The sequence below is a fragment of the Ambystoma mexicanum genome, chromosome 1p (genome assembly GCF_040938575.1).
Source record: "Ambystoma mexicanum isolate Mex_15411 chromosome 1p, UKY_AmexF1_1, whole genome shotgun sequence".
NCBI lineage: Eukaryota > Metazoa > Chordata > Amphibia > Caudata > Ambystomatidae > Ambystoma > Ambystoma mexicanum.
In genome coordinates this window covers 738,301,648-738,327,459 of record NC_090921.1, presented here as the reverse complement: position 1 = coordinate 738,327,459, position 25,812 = coordinate 738,301,648, and the positions used below count along the sequence as shown (strand labels likewise).

General features: G+C 46.8%; 1 protein-coding gene across 5 annotated transcripts in view; it reads left to right on the top strand.

Annotated features, from left to right (window-relative positions):
- The window catches only part of PI4KB (phosphatidylinositol 4-kinase beta), an 830,203-nt gene that overhangs the window by 547,510 nt on the left and 256,881 nt on the right, over positions 1–25,812 (top strand). For all 5 annotated transcript variants that reach the window (XM_069650266.1, XM_069650265.1, XM_069650262.1 and 2 more), the window contains one exon: positions 7,770–7,893. In XM_069650266.1, the coding sequence (XP_069506367.1) occupies positions 7,770–7,893 (124 nt within the window). The remainder of the gene's footprint in view (positions 1–7,769; positions 7,894–25,812) is intronic.

Genomic DNA, 25,812 nt, shown 5'->3' with positions numbered 1-25,812 from the left:
GTCTGAAATAATATCCCTATCGTGACGTGTGTAGTACCCAAAATCCCTCACGCGCCGAGGTCCCTCAGATTGTTTTTTTCCGCCCAGATAACTGGTCGCCCTATAGCAGAGCTCTTCATGAGACATTGTTTATCTTACCGAATTGTCGGTTTAATCCCAAGTCACTTCGCCCATCAAGAACATCTTCGACGAAGACTAAAGGGGAATCGTCTACGGCTGTGGGTTCCGACGCCTAAGATCCGGCGTTCGGACTTCCACGTGGTCGGGCCTTCTGGCCGGCCTACACAGTAGGGAGAGTCGGGTCGGGGTTTGCCATGCTGTCTAAAACTGTCTTCCCTCTTTTCCACTGCTTTCCTTTTTGGTCTGGTCACCCTTCCCTTCTGCTATGGAAAGGACTCCATTTAGATTCTGCCCTGTGTGTAGGGTCAGATATCCGTGGAAAGACGAGCACACGTCGTGTAACGCTTGTCTCCCCCTAGAGCACGACGAGAAGCAGTGTTCGGCGTGTAAACTCCTAAAACCCTTAAGGAGCGCCGGTTGAAGCGGTGGGCCGCGTACGGAATGTCACGCGTGGAGCCTGCCTCCCCTGCCGCGACACCAGCCGAAAGTGATGGGGGTACATCGGATGACCAAATGTCCAACGCAGACGTTATAGACCTTTAGGCAAACTATTCTTGAGCCGCCACGCCCGTCCCCGACCCTTCCAGGCTCGACTCCGGTCTTGCTACAGGGACCACACCCGGTGACAGGGGCGTACAATCACATCGCACAAAGCACACAACCCAAGCGCCCTCCTCGACGACTTCGTCGAAGAAGGCGAAAGCGCCATCGGATCGTTCTGATCCGAAGCCTTCCCCGCATCCGCAGCAGCGCATGACGTCTGGGCATAACAAACATAACAAGGGCGCTACTCCCCAAACTACACACGCCGAAGTTTCTGAACAAGAAACTTCGATGGGTTAAAAGGTTTCCAAGGCCCATACAGGCCCGAAAACTGCGAGTAGGTCTCTACCCGAGAAGCCATCCGCTGGCCCTTCTGGAGCCGCGGAAGACACTTTCACTGCCGACACATCATCAGAGGCATTCGTCTCCCGAAGATTCGGTGACTATCCGTAAGAGCATCAATAGGATTGCTAAGGCGGTGGGCCTAGTACCGGTTCCGCCCGCAGTTATGGGCCAATCCGCCAAAGTTTTCCACGGATTTGGAAGACGATTCCGAAGACTCTTACGAAGAAAGCCAGGTACCCCTCTCAAGCACCCTGAGGAGATCCTCTGAACGCCTTAGAGCAGAGAACCCGGTTCCTACTCAGCTAGGTCCATTTGGGTCATCCAAGTGGACCACGGAGCAATTCGAGGGGTGTATGGATCGGCTAGAGCAGTTTTTCAGGGCTTCTGATCAAGCTCCGCCGAAAAGAGCTCGGCGGAGCTTGATCAGAAGCTGGGCATCTTGTGTAACCCTCAAACACAAGATGCCCAACACCAAGTTGACTATCAAGAAGATGTCCAGATGGACACGTATAGAGACATCTATACAGAAGAAGCGGAGGCTTCTTTTCTGGACAACTATGGGGAAGATCAAGGGGCAACGGACAACTGGGAGGACACCCAGCAGGATGATCACAATTCTGATATCGTTTGCCTCGACTCTCCCCCATCCACCCCGATTCGACAAGCTTCCCCGGTGGATGATCAAATGGCTTTCAACAACATGTTGAAAAAAGCAGCAGAATTCTTTAAAATTGCCACGCTTGAAGCATTGCCCGAACAAGATTTTGCGGAGGACATTATTAATGAAAAGCCTCCGGCAAGCCAGTCTATCCCTCTCTTGAGCTCTGTAAAGAGACGGCTGGCCCCTTCCTTACTCACACCCGTTCAGACTAGGGCTGTGAACCCAAGGGTCGAAAAACTTTTCCGGCCCTCCCCCACCGACCCGCTTTATATCAAAGGACACGCAGTCCCAGACTCGCTGGTGGTGACCAACAGTCGCCAGAGAGCAGGGGTTCCCCTTGCCATGGGAGAGTCACCCCCGGACAAGGAGTCCAAAAGGTTGTATGCCTTAGGCAAACGGGTTACATTGGCGGCGGCCTATACCGTCCGGATTGCCAATAACACGTTGTTACTGGTAAGCTATGTCGACGCCCAATGGAACCTACTCCAGGAAGGCCTTCAGGAGGGTTCCGGAACCAACCAGAGCCAAGCTTCTCGCCATTGTCTCGGAGGGCAAACTTGCCAATCAGAATGTTGTAAAGAATAACCTGGACACCGCAGAGACAGCAGGCAGGTCTCTCGCACAGGGTACTCTCCTAAAGAGACACGCGTGGCTGCGCACGTCGGGCTTCAGGCCTGAGACCCAGGCATCCATTATCAACAAACCCATCGAAGAGGCCAACCTCTTCGGGAAGGCGGTAGACGATGCGTTGGAGACAGCCAAGAAGGAGCACGAGACTATTAAGTCGCTGCACCAGATTTCCCAAAAACCCTCTTCACAGAGGGGCAGTAATTCTCGGCGGTCCTTTCGAGGACAAGCCCGCGCCGCTCAAAATAATTTCGGCACGGGCAACTTCAACTCAAGTCAACCTGCTGCAAGCCCCACTTACTACCCCCAGAGGGGTCAGAAGCGCGGAAAGAATAGAGGCAGAGGCTCCAATTCCAGAGGAGCGTCAACTTCGGGTCACAAATGACCACCAAGTCCAGGTCCTCTCCCATGGTCGGGGGGCGATTAACATCTTTCCTCAATGCATGGGAGGGGATAACTTCAGACCAGTGGGTCTTAAAGACAGTCGCCCACGGTTACTGCGTGGAATTCGCCCGACCTCCACAGTTCAGACCGCCGAAACATCGACGCCTTTCACCGGAACATCTGCAGATCTTGATCCAAGAGGTGGAAGCGCTGCTGGGAAAGGACGCCATAGAAGCCGTCCCGATTCTTCAGGTAAACAAGGGTATCTATTCAGTATACTTCCTTGTACCCAAAAAGGATCTCACCATGCGTCCTGTTCTAGACCTGCGCCCAGCGAACAAGTTCATAAAGCCCCAGAAGTTTTGCATGGTAACACTGCAAGAGGTGATCCCATTGCTAAAACAGGGGGACTTCATGACAACATTGGATATGAAAGATGCATACGTTTCTTATTTCAATGCTGCCAGCGCACAGAAAATTCCTAAGGTTTGTGATTCAGGACAAACACTACCAGTTCAAGGTACTCCCCTTCAGCATAGCCTCGGCGCCAAGGGTGTTTACCAAGGTCCTGGCAGCGGCACACCTGCGCAGACTTTCAGTTCCAGTTTACCCTTACCTCGACGATTGGCTCATCATGGGTGACTCGTTCGACGTTTGTTTTTCGAACACCCAAAAGACAGTAGACCTACTGTTCAGCCTGGGACTTTCTATCAACGAAAATAAATCCAGCTTAGTCACCTGCTTCAACAGACAGCGCACGGAGTGTGGTCCCCTCAGGTAGCGTCCAACCATATAAACTTACTGGAGCTACTAGCAGTGTTCAAAGCATTGTAAGCCTTTCAGGAGCAACTGCAAGGGAAGACAGTGCTGGTCCTAACCGACAGCACAACAGCAATGTATTACCTGAACAAACAGTGGGGCACTCACTCTCCGGGGCTATCCAAGCTGTCCCAAAACATCTGGATATGGGCTCTCCAACACAAGATGTTCCTGATATCCCAACATGTTCCAGGGGAACTCAATCTGCTGGCAGACGTACTCAGCAGAGATTTTACTCTGCCAGAAGACTACGAATGGCGACTGCACAAAGACATTGTAATCCAACGTCTTCCCAGAATGGGGGTTTCCAGAGATCGACCTGTTCGCTACGCAGGAGAACGCCCAATGCCAAGATTACGCCTCCAGGTACCCCCAGAACCGATCCAAGGGGAACGGTCTCTGGATAACTTGGTCGGAGAAATTTGTCTACGCTCCCCCCCCCCTCCGGACTCCCCTTCTGAACAAGATGGTACACAAGATGCACCAGGAACCAGTCACCATGATTCTGGTGGCTCCCATGCCCACAAACTCTGAACTTAGCAGCCTGGCTCCTGAGGTCTTAAAATTTGGACATCTGCAACTCCCTCAAAGATGTATGGACATACTGAGGGAGGCAAGAAAGCCTAACACACGTTATTGCTATGCCAGCAAATGGAAACCTTTTGTCATCTGGTGCAGTTCCAAAGGCGTCAATCCCACCGATTGCTCGCCTTCACACATTGTTATATCTAACCCATCTGTTGGACTCTGGGTTAGTCTTCAATTCCTTAAAGGTTCACCTTGCGGCGTTGTCAGCCTACACCACGTCACAGCAGAAGGTGTTGTGGTGGAAAATACCTGTGATTAAAGCCTTTATTCAAGGGTTTAAAAGAATGTATCCCCCCATCACTCACCCAGACCCTGGGTGGGATCTAAATGTGATTTTAACTAGGCTCATGGGACCCCCTTTTGAGCCTATGCATAAAGCTAGTCTGAAAGACCTGATTTACAAGACAGCCTTTCTAGTAGCTATCACTTCTATCAGTAGAGTTAGCGAACTATAGGCCCTCTCGGTTTTGGACCCCTTTGTTACAGTCCACAAAGATAAGGTAGTTCTGCGCACACATCCCAGATTTGCGCTGAAATTTATTTCGAAGTTCCATGTGAACCAGTCAATCGAACTACCCACGTTCTTCCAGAGACCTACTAACATGGCAGAAAGAAGCCTTCACACACTAGATGTGCGCAGGGCAGTCATGTTCTACATGGATAGAACTAAACCACTGAGGAAGACTAAACAATTTTTTGTTTCAGTGGCAGCCGGTAGAGAAGGGGATCTTGTCTCTAAATCAGCAATATCAAGGTGGATTGTCAAATGTATCACACTGTTACACTCTTGCAAAGAGAGAACTGCCCTTCAAGCCTAGAGCACATTCTACTCGAGGCACTGGGGCATCCATAGCATTCATTGCAAATGTTCCCCTAGAGTCCATTTGCAAAGCGGCAACCTGGAGTTCTGTACACACCTTTACAAAACACTATTGCCTAGACACTCATTCTAGGGCTGATTCTCTGGTGGGAAAAGCAGTACTAAGACATCTTTTTTCTACTATTGCTTCTCACAACCCACCTCCAACTCAGGGTACTGCTCGCTAGTCTATGCACAGCATGTGATTCTAAGCAGATTAACAAACATCAGAAGACATGCATTACTTACCGTAAAAGCATTTCTGATGATTGCATCTGCTTAGATTCACATGTGCCCTCCCCGCTGGGGGTGGAAGGAACATAGACTTCTTACTACTTTCTCTCTTTATGTACTCACTCACTATACAATCGGAGGGACCTTGGCGCGTGAGGGATTTTGGGTACTACACACGTCACGATAGTGATAGTGTTTCAGACACGCCTATGCCAACGTCCCCTTTCGGTCCCCGAAAGACAAGATGCAATACTCTGCGGTTACCACTGGATGTCGGACCATATGCACAGCATGTTAATCTAAGCAGATACAATCATCAGAAATGCTTTTACGGTAAGTAATGCATGTCATCTGCCACAATGATTGATGTACTTGTGCCACACTTGGAGGATTAAGGATATGTTCATCCTCGAATTTCAACATAAATGCATTGGCATAGGCTGGGGCCATGGTGGCCCCCATGGCTGTTCTGCTGGTTTGTAGGTAGTAAGCACCCTTATGTTCAAAGTAAGCATTTTGTGCGATAAATTCTAACATGATCATGATCCATTCTTTGGATGCCCCAACCTTCTCTTCCTGAAGAAGGAGCCATTCAACTGCGTGTTGACCTAAGTTATGTGAGTGGAAGTGTAAAGGCTGCAAACATCTATGGTAACCAGGACGTTTGTTTCTTCAATCACAATGTCTGTAAAACGATTCAAAAGGTCTGGTTTATCCTTGATATTTGTCGGATATTTCTGTATTAAAGGACGAATAACTATGCTGTCATCTTGATAAAGATTCCTAATGATGCCCACTTCATTGGTACTGAGGTTGTTGTACTTTGGTGGTTTATGGGAGATTTTGCTTAAGTCTCGTAGACATCAGTGGTGCCATGAGGAAGTGGTGGAAGGAATTTGCTTTTTGGTTTGATCTCAATGTATTCTGTGGAAGATTCCTCTGTTGTGGGGGTGTTGAGAGAAAGAAAAGGCTTTGAATTTCATTTTGTGAATAAGTTTGAATACCTCTATTTTGGTGTTGAATACACTGGTGTTCTATGTGGGCACGAAACTGAATCCTTTTTGCAAAATTCCGATTTCTTCTATTGTCAAAATGCGATCGGATAAATTAAACACTAGGTTCTCTTGCTCGGGTATCGTCCTTCCGGTTTCTGTGGCCCTTCTTTGTCGGTGGCCCCTCCTGGTTCTTTTCTTCTGACGTCTGTCCCTAAAAACAGGTTGTTGGGGTGGAGTTGTGAAGCTTGTATTGGGTCTTCTTGCGGGATCCTCAAATTGTGTTTGTGATTCTCCTGGGTTCGTTTTTTTGGTACCCGAGATGTAGTGGGTCTATTTTGGGTTTCTGAATCAGAGCTGGATTAGTCAGTAGAGCTCCTACGTTGGAACGGTATACTCTGGTTCTTATACTTCTCCATCCAAGTTTAGACCTTATTGTAAAGGTAATCGTACCTGTATCTCTTATTTTCTTGCTTTCTAGTTCTGATTTACATGCCTCGAGGTTCTCATTGATGCCTTCTAAAGTCTTGGTCATTTCTTCTGCACTAATGGAGGAGAGTAACTTGCTAGTTATCTCATCTATCTCTTTGTCAATGATGTTGAGTTCATTCGATAGTTCTTGGATGGTCAAGAGAATGAGATCTAGAGAGCACTTATTTAGGATGTTTTCCCATTTTTTGACAAATTCTTTATTTTCTTTGCATAGTCGGACGTAGGTGCATGCGTTGTCCGCGTGGGATTATCTGCACCTTATAGTATCTGGTTAATGTTGTAGCATGTCATTTCCGATTTATCTCTTTCCTAATCAAATATTCCATTTGTTTAATCCTTTTGGCTGGGTATGTGATAATGCTGCCTGCACCTGTATCTTTAATTAGATTCAAGATGGCCTCTGCTTCATCGGGAGAAAACCTGAGTGTTTGTGCGATGTGTACCTCTGCCATAATGTGTAGTAAGAATTGGCTGAACTGTTAAGGGAATGGGTGGGCGGGCACCATACAAAATTCAATGTGTTATCCTGAATTAGTAAAGTTATCGTCGACTTACAGGCGTCAATCAGTTAATCGATGTACACACCATCGAAACAAATACCTCAAGAAAAGAAATGTCTGATATCAAACTATGCAAATAACAGGGTTGTCCTGGGAGTTTCTCTGCCAGCCATTAGTCCTGGTTACTAGAGCCTTACCCAGAGTCTTTAGCTCACTATCTTTCACAAAGGAGAAATATCCCAAACATATCAGTCTTTGTCCTGGCCTGGGGCAGTCCAGCACCGAAATACTAGGCAATTCTCCTCTGAGCAAGAGTACCAACAGCAACCCCAGGACTAATGCCTGGCAGAGGGACTCCCAGGACCCCCCTTTTTAATTTTGATATAAAACTATACCAAACCTGATGATGCCAATTGAGCGAAATAAATAATACCATGGGTGAATATTACTACTGATTGAAATTCATTCATTTTAAGCAGAAAAAATGGAATCTGTTTGAAATAATTTGTGGTAGGTTTTTAGAGTTTATAAAAATGTGAGTACAAAAAGAATACTTTGCTTATTTGTCTGCTTTTGTTTCTCTAATTGCTGCTGCTGTCCCACAGGCGAATCCGGGAAGGATCACCGTATGGCCACTTCCCAAACTGGCGGCTTCTCTCTGTGATCGTGAAGTGCGGGGATGACCTCCGGCAAGAACTCCTTGCATTCCAGGTTCTCAAACAATTACAGGTAAGTGTCACAGAACAGACGAAAGATGGATTTTATGGGTTTGCTTATTGGAATGTTGTCTTTTCTGGAACACAAACTCACTGTATTTTGGAGGAAAAAAGTAATGTGAAAATGGATTGAGAACTCCAGCCAAAAGCAAAACTGGCATAGGCAGGGGGAATAGAAAAATGTCCAGTTTAATCTTTTCATTCATTTAGCTAGATTAGAGCTTCTTTGCATCTCGACTTGGTCTGTGGGGCAATATATAAAGCGATGGATTGGGAGGGAGTTGCAAGAACCTGGGTCTAAATGGTAGGTGAGTTTGTACCACCATGAAATGAAAGTGGACCCATGGTGCAAAGAGGTCTTTGAGCTATAAAGGTATGTGAAACAATTTCTGCATCCCAATCAGTTCTCAAACTTTGTCAGAAGTGTTGTTGCCACAGAGCTCCCACCCATATCCCCACTGCTGAAGTCACATCTTAATGGGACTGAAATGGTTAAAGTATACCTGCCTAAAACCTTTGGTTTATTTGTAATGTTTCCCCCTTGAATGACATTTTTTTTTTTTAGCTTTCTCTTGAGCACAATCACACCATTGAGTTTGTATGACATAGTATTTGTCCTCTGTGCTGGGGTGGGAGGAGCAAACTGGGGCAGCAGCTTTGAGACTTTGAGAAGTGTTGCTGAAAGGCCTCTAAAATAACATTAGTGGCCTTTGTGATGGATAATATCTGGACTGCATTTTGACTAAGGATTTGGGTGTCAAAACTTTCCGGATGGTGGCATCAGATTTTCTTTTGCAACCTGTAGCCCTGGCCTACTAATCCTTCATTGTATTGCGTAATGAGTTTATTGCAGATGGAGGAATGACTGGGAATATGGGTTCATATTCCATACATGGTGTTTCGTATTACCAGTAGATACTGATAACTATTCACAGCCCTGTGGTGATATTAATTAAAGGTGTTTTCGTTCTCTCAAGCAGTTGTGTATTCATGGCCAAACAATTGAAAGTAAACATGCTGCAGAATAAGTGTCTCCGATCATAATCTTACGTCCCGTCCCCTTTCTTCCATATTGCATGGGCATCCCTTCCAAGGGACGGGAGACGGAACCTTTTTCACCAGAAAAAAAACCTTCTTCCCCTTTAAATTTAGAGGTGCGCTGGGGTGTGGCCCAGGGAGCATGCGCTGCCCTGACTCCGCCCTCCAGCACCACACCGCAGTCCCCTTTTCCACGTCGACCGTAACAGGCCGAATTCACCAGCGCTCCTGGGTTTGGCTTTGTCCATGTAATTCCACGCACGGATACTTCTCTTTGTCTTTTGTCTTTTTTGTCTTTTTATCATTCAGGTACTCGGTTCTCAGGAGTCACGCCCCTCCCCGGCGCATGTCGACTTCCACATGGGTCAGCAGGTGTCCATCCTGCAACGGGCTCTTCCCAACTTCAGACCCCCACGCCCTCTGCCTACGTTGCCTTGGCCCAGACCAGGGTTGGCAAGCTTGTACAGCGTGTGGCTCACTGTCCTCGAAAGCGCTGAAGAACTGGCTAGCCAGGTGGCGGGAACTCTTCCACAAGTTTCCTCCAGAGGACTGCAAGAACTTCGTGAAACATCAAGCCAAGCCCAAGGTAGGGCCGATAATCTCCATCGCACCCTGCAAAGGAGACGCCTTCCCAGGGACCCTCCTGCATGGGAGGGACCGGTCTGGTCCTTCTACCAGCACGTGCACCGAGGCTGCTGCAGCTTCGGGCCGAGGGATCCTTGGATCCTCCCGGTGGTGGTTTTGAGGGACCGGTACGTTCTACTACCGGATTGTCATCCGAGGGGCTCTGCCCTTGTACCAGCAATAAGGCTGAGGGGCTATGCCCTAGTACCGGCAATATGTCAGAGGGACGCCTAAACGCAGCTCTACTGACCCTCGGGCCGAGGGTGTCGCACCTTCCGGGCCTAGGCCCGAGGAGCAGGGTAGGCCTTGTGATCCACACGCAAGAGTCTTGGACGAGGCTGGGCCCAGCGGGCCGAGCAATACGTCGCAGACACGTGGCAGGCAGCTCGACTAAATGGCCGCCACACCAGATAGCGGCACCGACGTCATTGCAGAAATTTGCAGAAATTTGTCGAAGAAAGAGTGTCAAGGTGGGACTGGCCTCAACCAGGTACGTGGCCTACGGCCTATCCCTCTTTTGCCTACCTGCCTCAGCCGCCTCCTCCAGCCTCCAGCCGTGGTCCCTGTACCCCAGCCTCCGGCGCCAACTTCTCCTCCTCCTCCACAAGATCCTCCTAACCCACATGATACGGATGAGGAGGAGGATCCGGACCGCCATCCTCTGCCAGGGCCTTCCACAAACGTATTGCTGGGCTGGCAGAGTATCTGGGCCTACCCCAACCCGAGGTCGAGCAGCTGGCAGACAGGGTTCTGGCTGCAGTCCTTACCAAACGCCCCTCTGCCAAAACGGGGATTCCTCTGCAAACCGATGTAAAATCCCTGGCCAAGAAGGGTTGGCGCAAGCCCCACTCGGCCCAACCGGTCAATCGACGCCTGGACGCCAAGTACAGGCAGATGGAGACGGGCCCATCCTCAGCCACACTAGTCAGTGATCGCTGCGGCATCACTATACTCCAAGCCTGTCGTCCTCAGCCGCCTCCTCTGCGGCGCTGCTAGGCAAGGAGGAGAAGATCTTGGAGGCATATGGGAAAAATCTGTATTCCAACGCGTCCTTGCATCTTCGTCAGGCCAACGCAGATGCCATGCTGGCAGTCGCCAACCAAATGTTATGGTGGGAAATTGCAGATTTCCTCAGTACTCCCTACTGAGAGCCAATCTCGCTTTAAGCCATGGCCCATATCGACACCTCCAGCTGTGCCATCTGTATTGCCACAGACATGGGAAGGACAGCCTGGCTCCGAGCAACAAAATTCAACCCGAAAGTCCAGGTACGCATATTAGATCTACCGTTTGAAGAGGGGGGGGGGGACCTCTTCCACTCCTCCATGTACGAAGAGCTAGACAAAAAGAAATACAGCTCACAAACGGCCAAGTCTTTATCCATCCTGACAAACACCATGCCCAAGTCGTACACCCAATCTCAGCAGCGCTCCGACAGGGGTCGTACATACGGAGGGTTCCGCGGCTTCCAGGAACAGAGATCCAGGCAGCCAGACCGCTCGCCGGCACAAGCAACAAAAAGGGGGTGGAGGGGTAAGGGCTTTTTCAGTCACCCTCATCCGCAACAGCCTCCGAGGGAAAGAAGGCATGACACTTCGGGTCCACGTGTCTCCAGTGGGAGCAGGCTAGCTCTCCATGCACATTTCTGGTGCCAGAATTTCAGACCACTGGATCCTCTCCGTAGTATCCACTGGGTACCGCCTCCCTATCCCAGCTTCTCCTCCCTCCTCACCTCCCACAGGTTGGGACAGCAACTCTTTTGGCTGAGATCCAGTCGCTCGTAGGGAGCCAGGCAGTGGAGGAAGTCCCAGCCTCCCAGCGAGGCTTGGGCTTTTACTCCAGGATTTTCGCCATTCAGAACAAGAACCAGACGGGCCTGAGAGTTGTGCTGGACCTTTCCACCCTCAAGCTCTCCTTACCCTGCAAAAATTCAAGATGGTTACACCAGCTTTTATAGCGCAGACATTGTGCAAGGGAGACTGGATTTGCTCCCTGGATCTGAAGGACGTGTACCTACATGTCCTGATTTGGCAGCCCCAACGTTCTCTTTTACGGTTCAGGATCATGTGCTTCCATTTTCAATACAAGGTCCTTCCTTTTGGCCTCAACTCGGCCCCCAGGGTCTTTAACAGGATCATGAATACGGTGGCGGCCCTCCTCATAGCGCAGGGCCTCCACATCGACCCATACCTCGACGACTGGCTCGTCACCGCTACCTCTACGTAAGCGGTTCACCACTCTTCCCATGTCCTTATGAACACACTGCACGATCTGGCTCTTTTCACTCAATCTCAAGAAGTCACAGCTGCAGCCCACGCAGACTGACATTCTTGGGCCTCATCTGGGACACATGCTCCGAGTCAGTATTTCCGTCGGAGGACAAGATCTCTGCCATCAAGAGGGCCACCAACCACTTCCTCAGCAGAGAGGTGACCTCGGCATGGTGGTATCAACATCTCTGGGTCTTTTGGCTGCGGTCCTATTAGCAGTTCCGCACACAAGATTGAGGATGAGGAGGATTCAGCTGCACGTGGCGGCCTCATGGAACCAAGAGCGGGGCTTTCAATCTGAGATGATCAACATTCCTCCATCTCTCCACCTGGACCTAACATGGTGGTCCAGGGGCAGCAACCTACGGACTGGCGAGCCCTTCCAGCCGCCCACCCCGCAAGCCATCGACACCACAGATTCCTCGCTCGAGGGCTGGGAAGCCACCTTGGACAATCTCTCGGACTACAGCACCTGGACTTGGCAGGAACAGGAATACAACATCAATTGGCTAGAGCTGAACGCCATCTGGCTAGCGCTCTGGGCATTCCTATCACTTCTCAGGGGCAAGGTTGGTCTCATCCAAACAGACAACTCGACCAGCATGTATTATGTCAACAAGATCCCCTCCTCTGTGCAGCCTGGCAATCAGCATGTGGGAGTGGGCCCACTCCGTTGATTCAGAGTAATTTGCAAGATCATGGAGTCTCGCCAACTCAACATCATTCTAATGACTCCATGGTTGCTGGCCAGGCTTTGGTTTTCGGAGATGCTCAGCCTCTCGGAGATGCCTCTGATTCACCTCCTGACGGGCCCAGCACATCTTCTGGCGCAGCAGGTGGGCATGGTCATCCTCCCCACGCCACAGAAACTAGCCCTCGCAGCGTGGTTCCTCAGCAGGTAACGCTGCGACACCTCAGCCTCTCACAGGCCAATCTGGAAATCATATAGGGCGTAAGGAGCAAGGCTAACTGGGCCCAGTATAAAAGCAAATGGACCAGATTCTGCCACTTGACAGACTCCAAGGGAATCGATCTCCTGGTATGTACTTTGGACGACGTGCTCTCCTTCTCGGCGCACCTCGCCCACTCTGGCGTGCAGGTTGGCACTTGTCGTACATATCTCAGAGCCATCAGAGCTTACAGGAACTTGGAGGAAGGGGTCTTCAACTCCTCCAATCCTATCATCAAGAAACATTTGACAGGGCTCGCGAGGCTCTACCCGCCCGTCAAGAGACCACACCCAGTGTGGGACTTCTACATAGTCTTGGGCGCCCTTGCGCACAAACCGTTCCAGCCAATGGCGTCCGCGGACATCAGGCTGGTCACCATCAAGACAGCCTTACTAGTCGGCCTTACCTTGGCTCGTAGAGTCAGCGAAATCCAGGTGCTTGTCGCCTCCGAACTATATACTACCTGTCACAGGGACAAAGTGGTCCTGCGGACACACCCAGCATTTCTGCCCAAGGTGATGTCTGTTTTCCACTTGAACGAGGAAATAGTCCTTCCTACGTTCTTTGCCGATCCTAGGGACGAAGCACAGAGTGCGCTACACTGCCTGGATGTCAGGACAAAGGACTTCCACAAATTGGATGCCCTGTTCGTCACTTTCGGAGGCTCAAGACCAGGCTATCGGGCCTCCAAGGCCTCCATATCCCGCTGGATGGTCTCGACCATCAAAGAAGCATACGAGGGCCAGCACAAGCCTCTGCCGGCCAACAAGCATGCCCATGCAGTCAGGGCCAAGGCAACGGCCATCGCATTCCAGCAACATGTCCCTTGGCAAGTCATAAGCAGGGCGGCCACTTGGGCCCCTCCCTCGGCTTTCTGCAAGCATTACTGTTTGGATGCCGTCTCTAGCTCTGACGTGGCTTTCGGACAGGCGTTTCTCAGGAACCTATATGCTTAAGGAAGGTCTCCTCTCCACCCTGGGGCTACATTCAGTTGTAAACGCCCATGCAGTATTGAGGATAGGGGATGGGACATAAGAGTAATTTAGAAGTTACTCACTGTAGTGACTAACGTACTCTTAGTCCAAAGTCCCCTTTCATCCATACGTCCCACCATGCTCCCCCACCTCCCCATAATAATACTGGTGTCATTAGGCAATGTAAAATCTATTGACGCGTCAATGGGGACTGAGGTGTGGCGCTGGAGGGTGGAGTCAGTGCAGCGCATGCTCCCTGGGCCGCACCCCTGCGCACCTCTACATTTAAATGGGAAGAAGGTTTTTTCGGGTGAAAAAGGTTCCATCTCCCGTCCCTTGGAAAGGACGCCCATGCAGTATGGAGGAAAGGGGACTATGGACTAGTAACTTATAATTTGGTCCTAAAGGTCATTTGATTTACGGTTCAAATGGGTGTATTTTTTTTAATCGGCATAAATGTTGTTCTGCAGTGACATATCTTAGATTTGCATGATTCAGAATACTTACTGAGACACGAATACCATTTCTTATCCAGGATCCTTACTGCTAGAACTGATGTTACAAAATGCACCGTAAATGTAGGAATTTTACACTACGGACAGTGAGTCACCATTTTTAACTTTTAAACCTATAACACAGGACGGGGGTGACCAAGATATTTGTAGTAAGCAAAAAGTGTACAGCTTGTTTGGAACTTAAAAGCCATGTGTAACAGAGCTTCTCACCATAGTGACCAGTGTACTCCTAGTCTGATTGCCTTTCTTCGATTCTTATAGGACATTTCACCCTTCAGAGTCCAGAACAGAGCATGATGCGAAGCAGGCTTATTTATGGTAGCAAAAGGTGTGCATAAGCGGCCCTGCCATAGCCGTACTGCTCACATGCTTCTGGGTCCAGCTGACAGTCCTTGAATAAGCACAGTCCAGGAGCAATCTTACTTATATACAAATGGGAGATCCATATGGCGGAAAGGGGACTAGAGTGAGCATCTTTTACTATGTCTCGCCTCCATTCCTTCCTGGCGTCTCAAAGGAATCTCTGCGTAGGCTTAGTTTTCATCCTGGCAACGAGAACCACCATTACCACAGAGGGCTAGAGGACCCCGGAGCCTCTAGTAACTTATAGCCTGGACGTTGTCCCTCTATAGAAAAGAATGTATTCGGTGAGGGAATTCAGATTATCTGGAACTTTGACAGAATACCACCAACACCTATAGATCTCAGTGTTGGAGTCTGGGGAAGAGTCTCGATAGCCACTTAGACTGCACTTGTTGAAGTGTTGCGCCCGGGGAATTCAATCAATGTGGTTTAGAAGGCCAGAATAAGCTAGTGACATAAGTAGGGTTAGATGTGTGTACCCCTTTGACCAAGGAAGCTGGTCAACATTGAAATCACCTTCATGCAGACCCTTTGTGCTGAGCTCAGTTTGAAAGGAAGCATGTTAAATTGGTGTTGCCCCCAGTTTGTGGCGAACCTTGGGTATTTGCGATGAGAGCCCAAGATGGGAATGTTCAAGCAGGTGTCCTGATGATCTTTTGCCTTCAGAATCTGTGCTAGATTGGCCATGTTGAACATCTTGATCAGCAGAAACTTGTTGAACTCTGAGGTCTATAATGGTACAGAGATATGCAGGATCTCCCTTCAGAATTGCATAAAACCCAGAGTACAATCCCTTTTACAGATCTAAAGAAGGCACTTGCTCTGACTGCAAAAGGAGCAGTTTCTGGATCTTCCTGTATACGTTTGAAAGTTGTAGGGGAAGGTGAAGGGCATGTTGGGGTGTAAGTTGAAGGGGGAAGACAGAATAACTGACTGGTGGCAGATCGAGTACAAGGCTCTTGTGTCCTTGTGGTTAAAAGCCCCTAAAGGACTGGTAGGATTTGCTGCTATCCTTGCCACCAGTCTGTGCTGAGAGAGATTTTGTTGTTAAGTTGTTTTTTCCTCCAGCAGTTGATAGAGCTCACTGAGTTGGCCTGGCAAATGTCCCTTGATAATGAGCATCTGCGGGACGTTTTGTTTTAGAGACACAATTTCTCCTCTAAAGAGAGTCTGCCCAGACTCTTCAAAATAATCTAGCTTTTAAACCTTTGGGGCACTAGCTTGGGAAAATGGCACAAACTTCAGATGGACCTTTCCAACTGGTCTGTAATTTGTTTACCAATATAAAATGCATTTAATTCTGTGAGCTGAGAAAGGGTATGGTGTGCTGGAAATTACCCTAAATGTGATATCTGAGATCCCTGCCACAGCGTAAAAGATTTTGGACACCAGTTAACAATAAATCGAAAATTTGGTTCAACCGAATTAAGATCTTCACAAACCCTTTTGAGGAACCAAGACTCAAAGATTGGTTAGACCCTTAGGAGTTGCTCGGTTTAATGTTGGGGTATTGGATTATCTTTGCCGTCCCCATCATGGCAACCCACCCCAAGAAACAAATGTTCTTTCTCTGGGTCATTTGATACAGTTTCAATTTGTTGACAGGTTTGTTTTATGTGGACTGCATGAAGAACAGTCTATATGGTTGAGGGGTATCAATGTAGGCCTCAAATGGTTGGCCCCATATGTCCTTGTAATGCTTGTTGCATTGGTCAATTTCTACTAGGCAGAGGCCAGAGAGGGTTAGTTTGCACAAATCCGGTCGGTGCTCTTATCCTCTTAAGGGAACAATGGGTTCTGATTTTTGGGTAGGTTGAGGGTTGGGTTGGGACTGGCTTGCTGGGTTGTTTGACAGTGACGACTTGGAATTATTCTTACTTGTCTGACCGATGGTTAAGCCTCGGTCACTCAACATTAGTGGTTTACGTTTGCCCAACAAAGGACTCCCCTTTTCCACATTATGTGAGATAAGAACATGCAACTTTTCTTCAAGAAACAGGCTTGTTACATGAAGATAAAAATATACTGATGCAAGTTATTTCCTACACAGATCATTGCCACCGCCACAAGTTAGACTGCTTGAGTTGGTATCTTGTCTCGCGGGAATTCCCCCCTTGCTAGACGCTACATTGTTGGATTCTAATGGTAGATGGGCTTTAGCGGTGGACAAATTAGGTGGCAGTCATTACGTTGGCATCAGTTTATTTTCTGAACTCTTTGCAAGAGGGTTTTAACTTAGATATTTTGCCAACTAAATCGCATTTCATTTAAGGTGAAATACTTCTAGGTGTCAACTTTACTATTGTAATGGATAAGTCACTAGACTATTCACTTGGCTTACAATCACAGGGCTCTAAGAGGCTAAAAGGGGAATTGGGCAGCATATGTTTGCTGGATTCTTGGTGTTTACAACATGAAACTAAGACAAGTTAGTCCCTTTTCCCTCATGTTTGAGTATACATGGGAATGCACTATATTTTTATTCACACCCCTTCACTCGCCCAGTTATTGAGCCTCAAACCTGTCCACACTACAATCAAAACATCGACTCTGAGATCTCCTCAGGAACCCTTTATTCTGAAAATGGATATCTTGAGTACTTTGCTTTAAATTAACCTCTTCATACCTCTCATAATAAGTGGGATGCTTTCAAGGTGGTTATAAGACTGGAGATATTGACCCTCTACACAGAACTTGAGAGGACCAAAATAATTGAATACAGACTCCTAACCACCAAGTTATGTTTATTAGCGGCTGAACACAAACCAGTTCAAGATACCGTGGTGTAAATGGATATCAATTAGACACACACTTAACACCCTTGCAGGTAACAAAGCAACGAGGACTCCTTTGTTAAATACTAAACGGTTTGTTTAATGAAAAAGTAATAAAACTGAAAAGTAATAAAACTGACAAACTATTACAACACTCTCTAAAAGGGAGATTGTAGCAATAGATATTATGAAGAAGCTTCTAAAGTGATAATGTATACTACAAATTGCTCTACTCGGCCCAGTTGACAAACCCTGACGAAGGTACTGATTTATACCATGCAGGCCCCCTACTTCTGTTAACCAAGTATCAGACTTTCTTGCACTATCTATTAGTCAGGAGGTTGTTATAGCTATCAGGGCCTTAAAATCAGATAATGCACGATTCCCTGACTGACATGCAGGACACTTCTATAAACAGTTTTCAGGAACCTTGTTAGCCATTTAAACGCACTCTAATTCATCTACTCAGGAAATATGTCTTCCGCAATGAGTGGGGCAACCAGCAGCCTTATCCCAAAGTTTCGATCCAAAAAGTGGCTCATCCCGCACAGTAGCCCTTTTAAATGTAGATGCTAAAAATGTTCAGAATATTCGAACTATATTGGAGCTTTTATTACAAACATTGATTCATTTTGACCAAGAAGACTTCATAAAGGGGGTTTGCAGTGCTGTGACCTGAATACATATAATGAAGCAGCTCAACTTCAATTGCTGGCCGAATGGTGTAAAACATAACCTCCCGAACAATGGTGGTACATGGATTTGTCAGTGTGTGGATCATCCGTATGGCAAGTTCTGTGATTGCCCAGACTATTACGTCCACGAGTCTTATCCAAGCATTGTAGATCAAGCCCTTGGGCACAGAGGATGGTTCCTGCAGCCCAGGTGAGGTCTGAAGGCTCAGGAAACGACCCTCAATAGTAGACAACCAGACAACAGCAGCAGCAGGTTACCACATCACTGGAACCTCCCCAGGCCTTCAATCACTACCCAAACACCTTTCAAAGTTTTGGCTGCCTTCAATCGGGACTGCCCAGACAAAACTACTTTCGTGTGCATACACTCAAGGATGTGGATTGAGGTGTCTTGTAGACCCTCATCCTGTCGGAACTGGATACCTTTCACACAAAGGTGGTTTTATGCGCTCTAGTGTGAACCGTGGTAGGTAAAAGCAGACAAAATGGACGTACATTTAAATGTCTGGCTCTGTCCTTTGCGAAACAGAGTTGGCTGAGTGCGGTGTTCAGAGGCCTTTTGGTTGCCATGGTTCCTTAGGGGGTTAAGGGGGATACCAGAGCAGCCACACCAAAATCCCCAGGATCCCACGCACCTTCTCGTTCAACGCAATGATGCAAGTGCCATGGACATCTCCCAATGCAATCCCTGCGTCTCACTCAATTTCACTGCAGCAGGGACTTCTCAACCTACCCTCAAGCCTTGAGTCGTGTTTGTTTCTTTACTGAAATCCATGACGTTCTTGTATCTTTTTGACTTTGACCCATTTTTGACTTCAAGTTGGATCTTCATATTGGTTGTGTTTGCTGTTCTTAGGGACTTGTTTATTGCTGTTACCCCACATTAGAAGGCCTAGTTGTGTGACCGCTCACCTGGGACTCTGTGGTGTTCCCTGCACCATCCAGACTCCCCTGAGGGTCTCCTAATTTCTTCAAAGTCGTTCTCCAGCCCTCCTTCCAACAGCCCAACTGCTCGCCTGTAATCTTTCTTTCACCTGCTGACTTCTTTGGAAAGACTGTTTTTGTGTTTTTCCTTTGGACTGATTTCAACATTGACAGTTGGTTTGCTTTGAAGCAGCGTTGGTTGCTCTGAAGCAGCGTATCAGTCTCTGGGTCTACAGGAAGTCTTGACTTATTCCCACTACAATTAGCTGCGTTCATGTGCCGTCCGGGTTTGCTCCCTAGCAAATTGTCTGAACTGCCTTCTGTGTGGCTACATAACATCGGTGGGGCAACTCTGGTCTATGGACTAATCCATGTACATGGAGAGGGCGACCCAGCAATTCAATCTGTATTGGGGTCCAGCGGTTCAGCAAATATTGCATCAACATAATTAAGAAGACACACAATTTGTGAAACCCTATCTAAAGCTGCACAGAGAAAAGCTACTTTGGAAAAAATAAAGATAATCTATTAATCTACATGGTAAGCAAGTAAAACCATTTCATTAAGATCGGACGCATTTATTTAACAATCAAACACATAAGTCACCAAGACTATTTCCCTCAAATTTAGGACAAACTACAATTTAGAAAACTCCTCTTCTGAACCCGTCACCAAACTGTGTACAAAAAAATCGATTTGAAATCGCAATGAAGAATAAATGCACACGGAGTCCACAATAGTGCAGACAACGATGAAAATCAATGTTTTAATTTCCTACCGTATATACTAGTTAGACTAGTTCCAAGTCGACCTTTTTAAACATTTGGTCGCATTATGCAGAAGAGTACATTGTTTTGGTAGCTTTGTTCACATTAGCCAACTTAAATTCAGACTGTTCATGCTTGTGATTTGCAGCTCAGCCTTCATCAGGGCTTGTAGATCAATGCCTTAGGCATTTTACAAAGCGATAGGGCAGTCCTTTTGCGTGGCATGAACCACACAACAGAAGCTATGGCCTCAACACGTTCACCAATCAAGAGTGTGTAGGTATTATAAATGTTTATAGAAAGGACATCTTCAATGGATATCTTGATAGATCGGAGGCCTTCACCCAATCCATTTTCATGGATGTCAGTTGGATCTAGCTATGGGTAGTGGTGTGTGTATATCATGGTTCTCTCAAAGGCATGCCAATTGCGAAAGCACATTTAATATCCCTTATTGCTCCTGCTTGGTGGGGTTTGTGTGAATCTGTGAGGGCTTTTCCTCCAACTGCGTCCATCCGTGTGGCTACATGACGTTGGTCGGGCACCTCTGGTCTAGAGACTAATCCAGCCTTGAGCCCAGAATAAGGTTCTCCTTATCCAAAACTATCCAGGCCTTGGAGAGAGCAATGAGTTATTATTCCTGCCTTTTAGTCTGAGTCCTCTGCATACCATATGTGCTTCTCCGCTGTGCTCTCTGGGGGAATCTCGCACCTGCCTAAACAGTCTTTTTCGTCAGGTGTGACTCCTGACAACAGAATAAAAGACAAAACCTGCACAAACAAAATTGATAGCGCACTGGATTTAAAGGCCCAGGCAAGTCGTCATTATCCGGCTTGAAAGGCTACATGGTCCAGCCACATAAAGTATGTAGCTGCCACCACCATGACTCTTAACATGGCAGACAAAATATGGCACTTTTGTATTATCCCTGCCCTGGTAGCCATTATGGCTTCCCAGAACAGCACACCAAAACAATTGCAGTTTACAGAGTGACCTCAGTAGGGTTTTTCCTGCTGGCAAAAAGTCAAGATAGCAACAAAAAAAGGTTTAAAAAAGGAGAGCCAAAAAGGTTTTGCTGACTTAACACTCTTCCTTGTTCTCAACATCCTCCCAGATAGCTCCTTTCAGCATATACTTTGATATATCTTCCATGCTGGAAAAAAATGTAGGTACAGGGATTTTACAGTGGTGCAGAAGTGGCTAGGCGCATGGAGGGATGCTTGCATTGGGCAGCAGAACACTAAATTCATGTTGCAACGACTTTGTTTGGAGAAGGTTTTTTCCAGTTAAAAGTTACACAACCAGTTGTGAATAGGGGAGAGGAAGGACTAAAAGCAGACGTATCACCGTGAAGATGAGTACCTTTTTCACTTCACGGATCCCTTTAAGGACGTAAGGGTAAAACAACGCTCACACACTCTATAGACACCAGGAAGCTCTTTTACTGAATTAATATTGTAGACCATGTCATCTGTATAATTATCCGGTGTGATTATTGCAACCAAAATATTCAGATATCGGTAATGATTCACACACTACCATTTGTGATGCCAGTGGAAAGAAATCCACCACAGTTCAAAGTCCTGATCTTCCCTTATGAATAGACCAGTTTATAAATTCACACAAATGTACTTCTGGGTTTCTGTCTTGAATCCTTGGATGACAAGAACCCACACATTGCTAATGATTCCATATTTCTTTTACTCCTCTTAGTTGCATCTAAAAAGATTTAACAAGGGGAAAGAACACAAAGCACAGTGGCTTCAAAACAGAACCCCAGGAGAAACTGTACTATTGGAACAAGATCTGAGCCTCTACCAATGATATTTCCTCCCTTTCACTTGACTACAATCCAGTATAATCCAACTAATATGATCGGATATCGAGCACTTCATCATTCAGACGACCATTCAAAACACTTGGGCTTTAATTATAGGTAATTTGCTCATCAAATTAGGTCGGACTAATCAATATTGAGTAATTACTTGGCACCCCTTTATTTGTAAATATATTATCATGTTCCTCACAGCAAATTGATAACGGGAAGGCTAGTTGCTCTCCTACCGATAAAAGGCGACTGAACAAAAACCTTCTGTTCAGAGTTGGGAAGTCTGTACATGGTTCCACACACAAGTATCCATCAAAAACATGCAATTATCATGGGTATCATGAAGAATATCATCTAAATCAATTATCCAGGGCTGTTGACCAAGGTTTCTTTCCAAAGCATGCCAAAACCTGTTTACTTCTAATTGACCCCTCCAAGTCACGTCATTTGTTCTTAGTTAATGTATCCAAGCTTGAAATAACAGAGGTCTCTGAAGCCTCCATAGCTAGTCATGCCTACAGATGCTATCTTGTTCATCACAGGGTTCCTGGTGTGTTAACTCGGCAGCAGGCTCTTTTTGTGAAGAAATTGTGAGAGGCACCTTAACAGACAGGAGTCCAATACCTCAGACAGATGGGGCAGAGCTTGGCCCTAATTGGGAAGGGACAGAGGGCCATCTCCCATCAATTGCTTGGGCCCCTCCAACTTTTGTCTTGGACAGGAAGGGCCTTGTACAGAGGGGAGGTTTGAAAGTAAAACTAGTCCCAACACCCCTGCTTCTTGGCTGCCACGTCAATGCTAGTGCTGGATTTGGGCATCTTGTGGGGCTGCCACAGGGCCCATCTCAGTTAAAGATGGCAAGGGTACAGGGCACATACTTCTGTCCAAGAGCAAAGAGCCCTAAAATAAAGGTTGAAGCTTGTACCTTGGCACACTGGGTTGCACCTCGTTAGAAATGTTGTTTTGTATATTTCCTGAGATGCATCGATCAGCAGTTGAATTGGCAACTGACTCTTCTGTTGATTGACCCCAAAGGAGGTAGACACTGGTTGAAATATAGCAGGCTGATATAATGTCCCCTGCATCAAGAGATGAGTACATTAGTGGCATAGTTCCACTGCCTTCAATGGAAGTATATTCTGAAGCTTGAGCCAGGGGCATACCTTGATTACGTTGCACCATGCTTGAGGTGCTCCATGAAACCCTAGCCACATGCCTCGCAGAGGTTGAAGGCACCACCTAGTCGTTGACAGTTGAATATTCTGTGGCAGCTCCTTATCCACCATATGTGAGCAGTGCACTTGAGAATGCCCAGCACCACCGTTAGGTGCTTGTTGTTCCCAAGCAACTGCAAAATTCTTGCCATGTAATGATGGAAATAATTCTTCAAGGTTTTCACACCCGGATATATTTGTGAATTTGTACTCTAGGGGTGGGGGGTTGCATCTACATCAAGATGTTTGTTCGGTGCCCAAAAGATCTGACGACTTCTGGTCTTTCTCTGCACTGTCATTATGAATGGAGATCTTTATCGCACTGTGTGCGACTTGGTTGCATTCAGTCATTGGTATTGCAATTCTGCATTGAATGCACTGAGTAGTCTCAATCCAGCTACCGCTACAAAACCTCTACTCATCTGGACTGTAGAACCGGTTGTTAGGCAAGATTGTATATAGTAACCCTGTGGGAGACTACACCAACCTTGTCCTCTTGGCAATAGGCAACCCAACCTTTGGTATATTACTTTACTACACAAGTTGGTAGAGTGACTGAGCAGCCAGGTTTATCTCAAGAGGGGTCAATGTGAGCTGTAGAGATGCAAAATAGAGATTCACAGTGACAAGTATTCAAATAACACTTGTACTCAAGGTTTCTTATTAAAATGATTTTTTTATTAATTTAATAGTTTTAAGATTGGCTTCCTTTAGAAAGGGCCATAGGCTACAATAAAATACACTTCAAAATACACATACACCCCTTCACTTGCTCTTTCTCTCTCGCGCTCTTTCTCTCTCGCGCTCTTTCTCTCTCGCGCTCTTTCTCTCTCGCGCTCTTTCTCTCTCGCGCTCTTTCTCTCTCGCGCTCTTTCTCTCTCGCGCTCTTTCTCTCTCGCGCTCTTTCTCTCTCGCGCTCTTTCTCTCTCGCGCTCTTTCTCTCTCGCGCTTTCTCTCTCTCGTGCTCTCTTTCTCTCTCGTGCGCTCTTTCTCTCTCTCGCGCTCTTTCTCTCTCGTGCGCTCTTTCTCTCTCGTGCGCTCTTTCTCTCTCGTGCGCTCTTTCTCTCTCGTGCGCTCTTTCTCTCTCGTGCGCTCTTTTTCTCTCGTGCGCGCTCTCTCGCTTGCGCTCTCTGTCTCTCTCTCTTGCGCTCTTTGTCTCTGTCTCTCTCTCTTTGTCTTTGTCTCTGTCTCTCTCTCTTTGTCTTTGTCTCTGTCTCTCTCTCTTTGTCTTTGTCTCTGTCTCTCTCTCTTTGTCTTTGTCTCTGTCTCTCTTTGTCTCCGTCTGTCTCTCTCTCTTTGTCTTTGTCTCTGTCTTTCTCTCTTTGTCTCTGTCTTTCTCTCTTTGTCTCTCGCTTGCGCTCTTTGTCTCTTTGTCTCTGTCTTTCTCTCTTTGTCTCTCGCTTGCGCTCTTTGTCTCTGTCTCTCTCTTTGTCTCTTTGTCTCTGTCTCTCTCTCTATGTCTCTTTGTCTCTGTCTCTCTCTCTTTGTCTCTTTGTCTCTCTGTCTTTCTCTCTTTGTCTCTTTGTCTCTCTGTCTTTCTCTCTTTGTCTCTGTCTTTCTCTCTTTGTCTCTGTCTTTCTCTCTTTGTCTCTTTGTCTCTTTTTTTCTCTTTTTCTGTCCCTTTTTCTCTTTCTCTCACACCCTTAGGTGACTTCAATTACTAGGACAACTGTGGACATTGATATATCACTTTCAGTACTGGAGTTGTGGGAAAAGGTTAGGGAAGGTTAACAAGTTCTCTGAACAGGTAAGTACTTTACAATCCCCCAATGAAGTATAGGTTAACCCTTTCCCAGCAATACAAGTAACTTATGTATAATTTATGAGGGACAGAGAAACACAAAGTCAAAGGGTCAGAAGTCTGCAAGGAGCCAGGATAGCCAATGTCATGCTGCCAACAGATTTCTCAACGTCCTCTCCTGCACTAATTTAGTGTACTGGTTAATTAAATGTAGCTCACTTTCTGTGCGCCTGCACTGGCTTAGTTTACGGGATCTTCAAATGAATGCAATCCCCTTTCTGCATCTCTGCATTGATCTAGTTTACGGGACATCCAAACAAAATGCAAAATGCTTATTTTGTTTCTGCAATGTTTTCAGTTGCTTCTTTGTCTCTCCGAAAAAATGTAAAATAATTAGCATGTTGGTGCTCTGAATAATAGTTCTATATAACTGCTCGAGAAAATGGGTAAATACTGACGTTCGATGATGGCCTTTCATACTCATATCGTTGTGGCTGCCATCCCTCGTCTGGCTGGTGAGAGTTGAACTCTCTACGTCCATTATGTGCTTGGCTGATGTTCAGCGCTTTGCTCATCGCCTGCATGACTTTGTTGGCCAACACGCTACTGGATCGCGTTCCTTCTGAGTCTTTATTTTTAAGCCAGATTTTAGGTTGTTTATATACATATAGATGGTTTATTAATCTAATATTTAAGTGCAAATTGCTGCATTGTTTTTTAAAATGTTTTGCTCACGGATACCCCTTTGCTCTAGTGTTACCCAGGCCAGTACTTTGTCGCAGCGTGTGTTATTTAACTCATCCATATTTTGCCTTATGCAATACAAAGCATTCTGTGTACCTAAGTGGGTTTTATCTAAGCCCAATTTGCTGAACATAGTTTAGACTTTCCATCTTGTTCTGATTCCTTCTTGCACTTGGAGAAGGGAATATATTAAACATTATCATAAATTCCAATAGAATCTAGTGTAAAATGATCCTAGGCCTTTGACTTGTTCAATGTTCAGGTCCTCCGCATCAACACCATATTCTCCCCCCCACGTCTAGTTTTTATTTTTTTATTTGACATTTGTATGGCGCCTATACAACAAAGTGTTGGCTCCACAAGACAAAAGAGGAAGGGGGAACAGGGGAAGATAAACAACCTAGAACAGCCCTACTGTGCTATGTGACGTTCGGATCGTGCAAGTGCAGTAAACCAAGTGCAGTAGGGAAGAGGTGGCCCACGGAATGAGACTAGCTAAGTGCTAGGGGAG